General features: G+C 37.3%; 2 protein-coding genes across 5 annotated transcripts in view; one reads left to right on the plus strand and one right to left on the minus strand.

Annotated features, from left to right (window-relative positions):
- Window positions 1-1,957, minus strand: part of grin2aa (glutamate receptor, ionotropic, N-methyl D-aspartate 2A, a) — a 156,434-nt gene extending 154,477 nt beyond the window's left edge. The window contains exon 1 of the mRNA XM_084401231.1: window positions 1,319-1,957. The gene's annotated coding sequence lies outside the window, so the exon portion shown is untranslated. The remainder of the gene's footprint in view (window positions 1-1,318) is intronic.
- A 3,386-nt stretch (window positions 1,958-5,343) lies between these two features.
- On the plus strand, window positions 5,344-14,010 carry atf7ip2 (activating transcription factor 7 interacting protein 2). 4 transcript variants are annotated; one of them, XM_084435101.1, is made up of 12 exons: window positions 5,344-6,152; window positions 6,258-6,322; window positions 7,504-7,635; window positions 8,172-8,258; window positions 8,472-8,551; window positions 12,492-12,544; window positions 12,638-12,696; window positions 12,885-12,927; window positions 13,014-13,060; window positions 13,143-13,206; window positions 13,302-13,360; window positions 13,448-14,010. In XM_084435101.1, exons 1-12 carry the CDS (start codon window positions 6,134-6,136, stop codon window positions 13,847-13,849), a joined length of 1,110 nt encoding a protein of 369 aa, XP_084291227.1. In that variant the 5' UTR covers window positions 5,344-6,133; the 3' UTR covers window positions 13,850-14,010. The 4 variants fall into 4 exon arrangements, with proteins under 4 accessions (XP_084291227.1, XP_084291230.1, XP_084291229.1 ...); XM_084435104.1 differs by having other exon boundaries at window positions 5,344-5,546; XM_084435103.1 differs by having other exon boundaries at window positions 5,393-6,152; window positions 13,305-13,360.
- Window positions 14,011-14,613: the final 603 nt, after the last annotated feature.

The raw sequence follows: 14,613 nt of genomic DNA on the forward strand, positions 1-14,613 counted from the left end.
GCTTAAATTTAGCTTTACAATGATTTAATAATTATTAAATATAGGCTAGATGTGCAAATACAGCAACATCCTCGTTTAATTTTCTGTATATTTGATCACTGTTGTAAATTAATTCATGGCATTTTGTACAACACATCATGTTTTTATATAAGCAGCAAATATTTGCCGTGTTCATGCTCTAAACATACTGGGGGGTGGGGAATCATTAGAGGAATATAATTATGAACAATGTGGCAAACATTGATGAATGTGACTGGAAACCAGGTCTTATGACAGTCAGGCCTTCATTTAACATTTATATAATCTTTTACTTTAATGTAATTAATTAGAGATGGGTGGGGGCTTAATTTATGTAGATTTTGCTGTTTGCATGAATAAAAAACTGACCTGATTTGTTATTTTAGGCAAATACGATATCAGTGTTCTTACAACGTGACTTGGATCTTAACATGGGGAATATATATATAGATGAATATTTCTTTTGATTCCTCATTAATTTCCTCAAAACGACCACTATGCAAGTGCGCCCCCTATTGACGCGTCTCGTTTTGCGTTCTCATCTGGAACTTCAGTACGCTATAGGACACCATCATATTCAAAGGGAAAGTATAGTATGCTCGTCACAACTTTACAACAGAAGCAACTAATGTTCATAATATCCACTATTTGACAAAAAAAGGGGGGGGAGGGGGGAAGACCAATCCCTGTGCTCAATTAAAAATAAAATCAGTTTTAAAAGAAAAGTAGCCTACGTAGGCTGTTATTCGAAGTTGGATCAACAACTCGACCAAAATCCGCATTCATCTGTTACACATCAAAGGAAGCATAGACAAGTCCTCTATCACGTAAAACCTTTTCAAATGACAAATTTATTTTTTCTGTTGATTTTTTCTTTTTCTTTTTCTTTTTCTCGTTCATTAGTAAACGAGTTCCCTCGTCTTATCCAGCAAAACCGAAGCGCACTCCTGAGGGAAGCTCACATGATCGTGACACGAGTTTTCTTACAGGTAAAATAAGAGCGTGTTGTTGAACATAACTCAATAAAATCCAACATACTGTCAAAACCAGCTACATTCTAACGATATAAAATAACCAATCCCCCCTTTCTTCATTTTATGCCATTTTTTAGGATCGCGCATCCCTAATGATGCAGGAAAAAGCCGCGTCTTCCTGCATCAAATTCATTTCAGTGTAACTGAATGGTGAGACTGAATTTGAAAACGTTTATGTTCATTCTCCATAGCCCTTTAGACACCACACCGTAATGAACCACGCGAATTTTAACGAAAACAGAGAGGGAAAAAACAGTGATACTCACAGCATCCCTCTTCCACAAAGCTCCAAAGATGTTGAATGGGGTGACATTGCAACAGTCCTCCTCCTCTCACCAGCCAGGTTGGAAATATGGATAATTATTCCCACCGACGATTCCTTTAAGTTCAACCACAGAACCATGTGAATGAAATTAATCCAGTGGTTTGCATGTTTATGAATTATCCATGACTCTTCATCGATGAATAGAACCGCGAGACTCGCACTTTGGTAACTGAATCCGCAAGAAATTGGGATTGAATCTGCAAGCAGTAGCCTACCACAGGACAGTCCACACAGTCCTCTTTCCCCACAGCCTCTCTGGAACTGAGGGATGCCGTCAGTAACACATCCTTAAGGTGAAAATGAGAATTACACCCTGTTTTAAAGCAAGACACCCCCTAAGAAGACAGCAGTTTTCAGAGCAACGGTCTTCAAATCTCGTCAGTTGGTCATCGGTCTCAAACATCCGACCGTTCAAATGTCATTCATTCAAATAGGTCACTTGTCGTAGCCTAGTATAATAAGCGTAAAAGTTATAATAAACAAAATGTTCATAAACTTGCCAATACTTTGTTGCGGACTAGCCTTGGTTCTGTTTGTCGAGCTTTAACCTGTCGCGGCGTGATTCTTCTGCTTTTTCAGTGATCAGAATCGTTTCGTTGAGGGATTGCCTCTCGGTGACGTACGTGCGTTTGAAATTCCAGAGCCAAACTTCACTGCGGAAACCACTGAGCTCATCATTCCCAATGTACAGTGAGCGAGCGAGCGCTGCTCGGACACATCAGGGGATCATCAGTGCAGATGCTGCTGCTCTCACACACATCTTACATTAGGCTATAGGCTACTCATCTGACCTTTCTTTGCATGCTCGATTCCATGCGTTTCTACATCAGTCGTTCAATACTTTTCGATGAGATGAGGGAACCTCGAGCGTTTTATCTCAGCTCGTTATATACCCTCAACACGCACTTATGCGCTTATCCTCTCATGTGTTCTGGTCTAGTTGCATAAATCAGACAAATCGTGTTAAATAGGTAAAAATAACAACAATAAAAACAGTGACAGTGTTTCAGGTATTCAGGGATGGTCATAAACTAAATTAATTAATAAACAACATGAACATGAAACACCCTAATGAACAGCTGATTACGAAAATAACAGGTTTTTACTGTATACTTTGCCTTTTCTTTACAATTACAACATACAGATAGATGAAGGCAAACAATAGGCCTAGGAAGATATTTTGAAGAATGTCAGTAACCAGACAGTTAACTGGAACCATTGACTTCCATAGTATTTTTTTTTCCTACTATGGAAGTCAATGGGGTATGGTTACCAACATTCCTCAAAATATCTTCCTTTGTGTTCAACAGAAGAAAGAAATTCATACAGGTTTGAAACAACTTGAGGGTGAGTAAATGATGACAGAATTGTTAATTTGAAGTGAACAGCCTTTAATGTAGCAGTTTCTAAGGGAAAAAAAATATTCTTGACTAATAGTGATCTGCTATAGCTGATATTTATATATAGCTGTCAAATATATTTCTTGATTCTCGGATGCTCCATTCAAGAAACGCACCCAAACAGCACCACATGATGACATGTTTCCTCTCTATTTTAGCATCATAACCCCCTCTGAATCATTTCAGTAAACGTGACATGAGCTACGGTATATTCAAACTACGCATTCAAAACACAGGCATGACTCATAGGAAAGCTCTCTGTGTGATGTCACCAGATCCTGTGGGAAGGACTCAAGCTCAAGCTCATGGAAGATGATCAGAGCCAGAACACTTGCTACACAGTCAGACTCAGCCCCCAACTCCCATTATCCTCTCGTACAGAAGGATATGGCCATTTTCTCATTTTCTGCAATAGCAATGAACATGATTTACTTAATAGCAGACTACTCCAGCAGGTGCAGAATACATCTCAAAGGAGAACACGCTCCTCCTGCCTGTGAAGTTCTTAGGTGATGTAGTTTTTTAACACATCTGCAAACGTTTCTATTTTAGCTCTACATGTCAAACACACACACACACACACACAAAATGTGAGCAACCAAGCACCCCTTCTATTTTGGTCCATTCCATTCAACCATCATACTGGCCCTTATTTTCTGGACATTATATATATCAAGCAATGTTCACGCTCAAACTGCAGCTCTGGGTTTTCCCTGAAGGTTTTGTATTTCAGCTTCATACTATCTACTGTGGTGCTGTATAGAGTCATGCGTGAATGCAGGGAAGCGGTATCATGTCTGTTTGAGAAGTAATGCAAAGTGAATGCCCCTGCAATGCAAAAACAAAGAAAATGTGAGCAGTACAGAAAGACAGTGCAAACAAAGATTACAAACTTATACATACACAACCCTCAAAATCAATGGATTGACCAAATAAGTACATTTCCGGAATGATATAGCCTATTCCAGAATGCAATCAAATATTCAAAACTTGAGGGAAACCAAAATGAAAATAAAGTATTGGTCATTGGAAGGAAAAAATATTTAGATTTACCACTATTCTGAATAAACAGGGACAGCCTGTCTCAGTGTATGGTAATGTAGCTAGTTGTAGCCCCTGCACTAGCTATAATCAAACCAAAAATTATTTTTTTTTACTAGTGGGTGCTGGACACTATTTATCATTTACGTAAGTGAGGATAGCAAAATAAAGTAAACTGTGACATATTATACCCAAAAAGTCTTCATAAAGTGGACTACCAGTAAACTTGATAAAATTATTATTTTATAAATTATTATTTTAAATTATTCAGACACTTTGACCTGACCATGTTTTGCTTAAGTGTTTTTTCTTTAATTGCTAATGCGACCTTTTTACACCACAGACTGATCAAAATTAAGCATTGCTTGGTAATTGGTTGACCTAAATTGGTATTATCTAATTGTGTACTTAAATTTAACAGCTGACAACTGACAGCTATTCAACTTAATTCATTTGTGAGACAGTCTAACAGAAGGATGGCCAAAACCAGTGAAATATCAACTGATTTGATAACTGTGAAAATTGTCACATTTTATTACCATTTTCTAAACTATAGCGAATAAACTGTGATAATGTGAGAAACGTTGAAGGTGTCTGAGTAAATTTTGGTTACACCTTTCAGTAGTGTGGATCCAATGACACTGAGTGTAGTTTCATAATCATTAAATGGAAATATTATTCTCTCCCGCACAGATTATTCTTTCCCGCACAGTGGCATAGCAGCATTTATTCGGTGTGAATTGTTTATGCCTGTTGGCCCTAGGATTACAATATTTTATATCTCAATCAAAGACGTTGTTAATTGGGTATTTTTAGAGGGGAAAACATTTCATTATGTTTCTGTGTAAGCCTCACACTGTAAAATGTGTGTGTGGTGCTGCTCAAACAGAACTCATGTGCATGGGACAGAGACGTCAACAGTCTGCAAAAACATCTCCAGCCGCTGGGTGGCGCTTTTAAGGGGCCAACTTGAATTTGTGAGACTGAGGAGAAACAGTTAATGTAGATTACATTCAGGCAGCTAAGCAATTTGGTGGAGAAAAAATAGTTTAACTCCTCTAAACTAAACATCATGCTGTAGGTTGAGCGAAACCTATAAACAAATAAATAAAAAATAAGCAGCCAATAGTAAAAAGGAATACAAAAAAAATATTGGCACTGCTGATTTTCAACAAGTGAGAGAAGGTCCGCGGTCATTTCTTAAAGTTCGTTTTAAAGAAGCGGTTCAAAAACCGACTCAGTGATTCTTTTCAGCCATGCCGCGTCCAATAAAGCCATTAGGGTTATACCTATAAGTTGCTCTCTTTTTTTAAGTTTTTATAAAAAATCGTGTTGGTGTAGGCTATAAATATTACATTTAAATTATAGGCTAATACTAAAAATATCTTACAAATACGTTTTATATTACTTAATTTACAAATAAAACTGTCATACAATCATATTTGTAAAAGATTATTCTTTCTGTCATTCGGCTAGCTTACTTTTCGCTCCATCAGTGAAATCCTCTGATTCGGTAGCCACATTCGTGAACGAATCGTTCAGTCGGTTTTGTGAACCGGTTCAACAAATTCATTGCAAAGATCCGACTCAAAAACGATTCATTCACAAAGCGTGCATCGCTTGCCCAGTATCTTTCGTGACGGGACTTATATTATTTAAAGAAGCAGGAAATCCTGCACAGGGACAATACACAATAACTGGCTACTACAAATTCGGCTTTCTGTTCAGGTGGGTTGTTTTTGAAATTGTTTATTCGTTTGTTTTGTTCAAAGAGAACGCACGCGGTGTCACAGATAGCATTCGCGGGCTCTGTTTGGAGTTTGTTACGCGCGTTGTATGGCAAGCGCTAGAGTCAGTGGTTTCGAAAACGCGTTATAATATGCCTGCATGGTCATAGAAAGCTTTATTTCAAGACCAGCAGATTTAGTAAGCCATTTGGAGTGGACATTTCATCGTTTACTCCTAACCAGGATAGTGGAGTAAATGTTAGCATCATTGTTAGCTGCAGTTGTCAGTGGCAACAGTGGCGTCTGGGTTCGTCTCATAGGAAAGGCCGTTACCTTTTGTGCAGCTGGAAGTGTCGCTAGCGCTTATAAGTGGCGATCTTGTTGCCATATACTGTTTAGTTACGTCACTTCCGGTTTGCTTGTTTCCTTCAGTGTGGCTGTTTATATATAGAAAGCCCTTCATTGATTTTGAAGTGTAAAAAGCATAGGATTGTCTACGATAACCTGCTTTGAGCCAAATGCTTGTATTAGAAGAGATAAATAAAACGGCTACGATTGAATCGTTGGTAAATCTCAAACGAAGTGCAAATGTTTAAATTGACGTTCGGTAAGTAACTAATGATTCATTCTATCTCTAATTTGTTTGGTTTTCATTATAATGTGTATCAGGAATCATTCGAAATGAAATGTGCTTTACATCTTTATATCTCAGTTATGAAAAGGAGCAGACATGAAGAGGAAACATGGCAGAGACCGAACAAGCTCCCTCGGTCCGAGGCAAGTTTGTCTTTTAACATTACGTCCGTTGGATGTTATTCTTCAACGATAATAATGACTTAGATACAAATTTTTTTATGAAAGTACTTTTATTGTACTTTACATTTACGGTTGTGCAAAATTCTCCTTTTAGTTCATGAGCTGGAATTAATATTGAATTGGCCACAACTCACAGGGTGTTGATTATGAATTTTGAATAACAGGAATAATTTACTGAATTGCAATTCTGAGAAATCCCATACAGTTACACAAACGTATAAAGTTACACAAGCCGCATTTATTCTCTCAATTACTGAGAACTTTTTCTATTTTTTATTTAATGAATGGACATTCATCTTTATTAAGTTAAGTACAGTCAAAAGACAAAACAGCAATCAAAAAGATTTTAGTTGCAATACAGCATCACAAAACGTGGTGACATTTAGGCCCGGTTTCACAGACAGGGCTTAGACTAAGTCAGGATTAGGCCTTAGTTCAATTAATAATAATTATAACTCGTTACATTTATATAGCGCTTTTCTGGGTAATCAAAGTGCTTTACAGGGGGGGAATCTCCTCAACCACCACCAATGTGCAGCATCCACCTGGATGATGCAACGGCAGCCATATTGTGCCAGAAAGCCCACCACACGCCAGCTTATTGGTGGAGAGGAGAGAGAGTGATGAAGCCAATCAGTGTATATATATGGGGATGATTAGGAGGCCATAATGGCCAATGGGCAAATTTGGGCAGGATGACGGGGTTAAACCCCTGTTCTTTTTCGAAGGACATCCTGAGATTTTTAATGACCATAGAGAGTCAGGACCTCGTTTTAACGTCTCATCCGAAGGACGCAATTGGGCCATTAAAAAAAAAAAAAAAAAACATTACTGGTGGTGTGCATCTTGAGACAAAACAATGCTACTGACAGATTTTAAGGCAAGTTTCTTAAAGTTAAACCAGCTCAAACATGCATTTTAGTCTGGGACTATCTTAAGCCTTATCTGTGGAATGGGAGTTAGAGTGTAATCAGCCTAGCGGCAGAACGAAGCATGCAAAAGATATAGTACTAATTTATATGTTCTTAATAAAAAATCCATATATTTTTTGTTACTTCAATTCTGAATGGTGCAAAACCTGCTTTACACTTGTCAGAATTGCATTTCATCTCTTCCAGTTGTGATCTGTTGTTTATTGATAGGTTGAAAAAATAATATCAGATAAGGTTGGGACTGCAGTGGAGCAATCTGACCTCAAGATGAAGAATTTGATGGAAAGAATCGCTGAGGTGAATAGTGAACCACAATATGATGCCAGAATCAAGAAATTGGACGTAAGTGACCAGAATGCCAGTTTCTGTGGACTTCAGTCATTTGCATTTTTGGACAATATGTGTATTAAAGGGTTAGTTCACCCAAAAATGAAAATTCTGTCAGTAATTATTACTCACCCTCATGTTGTTCCAAACCCGTAAGACCTTCGTGCATCTTCGGAACACAAATTAAGATATTTTTGATGAAATCTGAGAGCTGGCTCACTCCTCCATAGGCTGCTAGGTGACCGAAACTTGCTGGCCCAGAAAATGTATTAAAGAGATCGTTAATATAGTCCAAGTGACTACAGTGGCTCAATCTTAAGTATATCAAGCAACGAGAATACTTTATTATCTATACTTAATTTGTGTTCCGAAGATGAACGAAGGTCTTACGGGTTTGGAACAACATGAGGGTGAGTAATTACTGACAGAATTTTCATTTTTGAGTGAACTAACCCTTTAAACTGTCCATTTGACTGTAGTGCCCTGCAGGCCTGAATGCCATAACCACCGTTTGCATTTTCTATGTCAAATCAAACCTCTTTTGTTTTCAGGCCCATGTAAGGAAGATAAAGCGAAGAGGAGATGCAGTATTTGCATATATCAGAAAATTCAGATCCTTAGGGATTTCTCACAGTCAGGTATGAACTAGATTATGAGATTAATAATAATAATAATAATACATTTTATTTGTAATGCGCCTTTCTCAAAACTCAAATGCTAAACTCAAAGATTGATTTGGTTTGATTATCATAATTGAAAGACATTTATAATATATATAAAGCGGATATATAAAGCTGAGGTATTTATGTATAACCCATCACTGTTGTCTTTTTTTAAAATCTTTTTAACAGTCTCCCCCTTCTTTAAGTCCTCCGCCTGACCAGCCACAGCGATGCATCTCTCCAGCCGAACCAATAATCAATATGTCCAGGTATTCTGCAGTATTGTAGACATATTACAAACTTCACTAATAATACATGCATGCCACCAATTTAGTAAAAACCGTTGTTCATTTTGGTGTAGAAACTGAATACACTTATGCTGCAGGCTGACGCTTTTCAAATTCTGTTTGGAAAATGAGGCAGAGAGCCTGCTTCACTTAAATATTCCATTTACTGTTTAATCAGAAGTTATTCTAATAGAATAATCAAAGTGAAATCATCTCAGTGGTCCCCTGTGGATCTTTTGCTTTTCGGTTGGTTGTTTTAAATTCAGCAATGATTCAAGGCTGCAGTCTTGGCACCTTTCCATTTCTTTTCTTTCCCTGAGGTGCTTCATGCTGAGTGGCGTTCCTTCACTTTCATTTGTGGCTGTTGCAGCCTTTTAAACTAGTGTGCTTCACTGGAAAGGCATTCATTGCCACTTAATGTTTGTGTACCAAGGCCAACAAACCAGACTCATTCAAAGTAATGATTACAGCTATTTGTTATTCTAGCCATCCGCTTAATTGTTGAATTACCACAATCACAATTCTCTGCAAGAACGCAAGTGTGATGGACAGAAACTCGAGGAGCTCGGCTCTACTGTCTCCAAATGTATCTGAGATGTGACGCATCTTTCTTCATACAACACTGCATTATAGTAATTAAATACAATAGTAATACTTTTAATAATAAAATCTAAATAAAACCATAGCTCTAAAAGCTCTAAAATGAATTGGATGAATTTCATGAATTTTGATAATGTTGCATGCATCAATATAAGGCAGTATATTGATGGTTGAAAACATTGATACAGAGACATCTGTAGGCACGTCATAAAAATAAAAAAATCCATGTGCGCTGGAAGAGCTTGGCCAGTAACACAGTATGCAAGTTCATCTGCCCTGTGCGTTGGGGTGTATGAATAATTGTGGTAAAAATAACCACAATTCTTAGCAAATAATCAGAATAATGAAATTTTGATTTAAAATGAAGTTTTACATGTCATGTGCACATGTAAACATAGTCATTGTAGGGCTGGACCCGAATATTCGTTCGGTGGGTTGGTATTCGATTTGAAAATTTGACATTCTTTTTTTTTTTTTGCACACCTGGCATCCCCCTCGAAACGGTTCTCATTCGCGCTTGAATATGTTCAACACTATAAAATCTGACGAAATACAATACTCTTTTTTACAATTATCTTAAATAGCCTAGCCATTTTTAATAGGATGGACAGTTGAAGGAACCCAACCTCGTTATACTTAATAAATATATTTGCTTCTTCTTGGCCTACTAAAGTGTTCCTGCAACGGGAGTATTCTCTGGCTAGAGCGCAGAACAGCGGAGTGTGTGTGGACAGAAGTGCATGCCTGAGCTTCTGTTTTGGGTTAAGCTGCGTTGCTTTGACATTGCGGAAATTAGAATAATAGAAACAAAATGTATTAGCCTTTTTACCCATTATTATCAATCTAAATTAATCTCGTTTTTAATTTAACTTAAAGGTACAATATGTAAGAATTTTGCATTAAAATATCCCAAAATCTCAAGGCCAGTGTTATATATTTTGTTAAGTTGATTACTTATAATATCCCAAATGTTTCCAACTTTTTTTAAATCGTGAGAAAATTGCGATTTTAACCAAGGAAACGGGGCGTTAGAGCAGGGGGGAGCTGGGAGTCGCCAGTCAATTGCGTCATATCCGCGTTACCCTCGGTTTCCGCTCGTACTGCGTGGAGTCCTGGACAAATGCGGAAGTTGTAGTTGTAGTGTCTATCAAGCAACAAACGTTAGCTTGTTTCGAGCAGTCGTTATGGAACACAATTATTCTTTACCGATTGCAGCTGGTTCTGTCGACAAAGCATGCTTAATTTTATAATCAAATGTAGCATTTGGTAATAGTTATGTTTATGTAAGGGAAGTATTATTGCTTTAGATTTGTGTTTAACGTTAGTTTATTGACATTGTTTATCTGGTGTTTATGGCAATGTAAATAAATATAGCATGTGTTATACATAAAGATTAATCAGTATGTGTGGGTACAACTACAATATACATGTGGGTATACAAATGTACAATATACAAATGATGTGGGTATGTTCGAATGTACTTTTACAACAATTGTTTAGAACACGTAAAACTGTGCAGCGTTATCACAACAATGAATTCGACATACAGTAACATCTATGATAACCAATATAGTATTAAACCTTACCTTTCTTGTGATTAATTAATTTTAATGAAATAAAAGTGTGTTGAGGTTCAAGAGTCAGGAAGGAAGAAGACAGGGATCGGCGTGACTGGGACTCGTACTTTATTAAAATAAAACAAAACAAACAAAAGTCGCGCACAACGCGCATTCACCATGGCAACCGCGACGGCACAAAACAGTTCAAAAATGAGAGCTCGGATCCACCGGTTTTCTTTCTCTACGTCCAATTTTCTCTTCAGTCTCTCTCTCTCGTTCCAGCGCAGCTTATAAGCGGTCTCTCCACGCCAGTAATACTGCAATAAGACACAGGTGTTCGTCATTTGCACTTGACCTACTTTCGTCTCGCTCGTTTCTCTCTCTCTCCCATTACAGACCGTGCTGAACCACGCCCCCTCACAATAAAAAGCATGTCATTAAACGCAACATTTATAAAAAATAGAACTTATCCTCATCCATGAACATGATTTTTCGATTCCCGTCTGACTGATTTACATCCACGGTGGAGTTTAAAACGACAGTTCCCATCATTCCACGCTCCTTCACATCGTCATCAAGCTACGCCGTTGTTGTTGTTGTTGTTGTTGTTTGGAATGTAGCGCCCTCTAGCGGCAAAAAAATCTTGCATATTGTACCTTTAATTTAGTTTTTCTTTATTTAAATTTCTTTTTTTTCTTTATTTAAATTTCGGTTTTCTTTATTTAAATTTTGTTTTTTCTTTATTTAAATTTCTTTTTTCTTTATTTAAATCTACTAATCTAAAATATTAGACTACCTTATTAAAAATATTGCTTAAGTTAACAGACCTGTGTGTGTTAAGTGCGAGTGTATTTACTTTGTGTTGTTCATGGGAAAGATGTGTTTAATATCACTAGTGTCCATCTATATTGCACCAAATGCGACACTGCACTCCCTTGTGAAGTCGATTGGATTAACGGTTCTCGAAATAATCAAAATGCAAACGGACAGACAGACACACACATAGAGACTCCTGCCTTTATTAGAGAGAAAAATATGTTCAGCACCCTCTCTCCGAAGCTTCGAATATTCGATGTTCATTACTACCGAAGCTTCGAAGCTCAAAAAATGGTATTCGGACCAGCCCTAAGTCATTGTAGGTTTGATTTGTCTGCTAGAGATGCAGAAGTCTTTTTTTTTATTAAATAAAAGCACTAAATACAATTCTATAAAATATCCCAAAATCTCAAGGCCAGTGTTATATATTTTGTTAAGTTGATTACTTATAATATCCCAAATGTTTCCAACTTTTTTTAAATCGTGAGAAAATTGCGATTTTAACCAAGGAAACGGGGCGTTAGAGCAGGGGGGAGCTGGGAGTCGCCAGTCAATTGCGTCATATCCGCGTTACCCTCGGTTTCCGCTCGTACTGCGTGGAGTCCTGGACAAATGCGGAAGTTGTAGTTGTAGTGTCTATCAAGCAATTCTAAATACACTAAATACAGTATTTACACTAAATACAATTCTATACAATTGAATGTAGGCATGACGACATTATAATGTACAGTATGAAAGTGGATATTAGTTTGTGATTTGCTGAACATCACATTTAGCAAATGTTTTTAAAGATGAATTTTTAAGTGAGTATTGGGTAATAAAATGTAAAAACAAGGTGAAGTGGGAATGCACAATTAAATAGCCCAAAAAAGTGCAGAAATTATACTTCACTTTTGAATGTCTTGTTGTGGTGCAGAATTCTAATTTCATGCAATATTTTTTACCAGAAGTTCAGTCAACGGAGGCAATTTCATTGACAACGCTTCAGTGTCATCAGCAGGTCTTGTTGCTATTATCATCATGGTATTCTAGCTTCAACAATGTCCAACGTTTGTAATTCAACAGATTAAAATGATTGTTTTTGCACTAATAGTCAATGACTGTGTGGTGTCTACATTGAGAAGACCAAAGGAAGGGTTCTGGCAGAGTTTGGTAACTATATATTTCATTGTCTTCAATGTCTTGTCATTCATTACTTGTTTATTCTTGTATAAGATTTGTAATGTGTCTCATGTGATTTGCGATGACATGGCCAGACCGTGCTGGAGACAATAGATTAAAATTGTTTATATATAAACTTCAAATTGGAAAACCGTTCTCTTTTTTTTTTTTTTTTTCAGCGGTCTAAGAAACAGGTTGTTGACCTTACGGAGGAAGACAGAGGTATTTGATCTTGAATTCAAATCAAATGACTGTATAAACAATGCGCTGTTGCATTGACTGTATGATGTGTTTTTGCTCTGGTTCAGCGGCCAGACTGAATGAAGAGAGTCCGGTTACCCAGCCACCAGATCAGGTACGCCATCATGCTCTCTCTCATTCTGCAACATTTTCAGACGGTTTCTTAGTAGTTTTGTTTTCACATCTGTGCCTTGCAGAAATTGGTACCTTCAAAACCAGAACCATCAAAGCCCTCAAGTACGACACCCAAAGCCATTAAAGGTATGATGCCATTGAATTTATCATGTTTGTTTTTGTTATTCTTTTTTTCTAAATATTAACAAGTCTTTTTTACTGTCATTTTCTTAAATGAAAAGAAGAAAATCAGAGTGTTACGGAGGAGCACCGTGTCATTTCTCCGGTACAGTCGGAAAAAGTAAGCAATTCTTTTGTATGTGCTACTGCACCACTAAGTTTTATGTCATAACAGCCATAACATTTCAGTTATACCTTTCTTTATTAGGAGGACTGGCACTCCAAACTCCATCCTTTTCCGCACACTCCGTTCCCCAAGGAGCTTCCGGTTGTAGCTGCCTCTCATAACTTGCCCCAGAAGCCAGTGGTGAAACTAGCTCGGATTGGAAATGCACAAGAATTAGGCATCGCGTGGAACGTTGATCGGAAAGATCCCCACGCAGCTGAGATGGATTGCTACTACATTTACGTTTCCCACGAACACAAAAACTGCACTTTTTCGGAATGGAAGTGCCTCGGAGTGATCAAAGCCATGCCTCTCCCTATGGCCTGCAAGGTGTCTGACTGTAAAGGAGATAAACGACTGTGTTTTACTGTTGTGGGGAAGGATATATTCGGCCGTTATGGGCCGTACAGTGACATACGTACTGTTGCACCAGGACAAATATGATTTTGGCAACAATTCTCTAGTCTGTCGGAACCCTTGTTCATATAAGGATTCAGGTAGGATGAACGTGTTGGAATATGGAGTAATACATTTTTTAAGATTTGAATTTCTCAAAAGATGTTGAGTCCAGTAAAAATAAAGTTGAAGCTGCTCTTTTTCTCCTTTTTTGTATTTTAGTTGTTTTTCTTTCTCTGACAAGAGAATGTTTGTTTTTGTTAGTTCTTTTAAATGTCAGAAAGCCCTGAAAGTCCTTCGTGTTATATTTGAAAGGCATTACCACAGAAGTATTAAGAAAAAGCTGTTGTTTTTATTGGTTATAAAGTTACAAAACGATTTAATTTGCCTCTGGCCTTCATAATATGAAGTCTTCAGTGGTATGAGTCAACAAAGCAATCACTAGCTATAATAGACAGAGTGAAATCTGATTGTTAACGTCTAATGTAAGTGGCCGAAAACCATTTGAGACAACATTTGTTTCCTGTAATGACTGCATTTGTGGATTCTACTTCATGCTGCTGCAGAAATGACATTCAACTCGAATGAAAATATACCACTAAATCCAATGTTCATTGAGTCTATACTAGTCTTAGAAATATGACTTATGATTTACAAATGTCCATTTTCTGCTATAAGAGCTGATGTTTGGTATTTATTTAGATCTTGATTTCATCTTTATTTTATTTCACAGATGAAGTGAGGTTTGTAACTGAAATTTCCATAAAATATAATTTTCCTCAAATGGTATGAGTAGCATCGTCTGACTAAAA

The sequence above is a fragment of the Rutilus rutilus genome (assembly GCF_951802725.1).
Source record: "Rutilus rutilus genome assembly, chromosome: 1".
NCBI classification, from domain to species: domain Eukaryota; kingdom Metazoa; phylum Chordata; class Actinopteri; order Cypriniformes; family Leuciscidae; genus Rutilus; species Rutilus rutilus.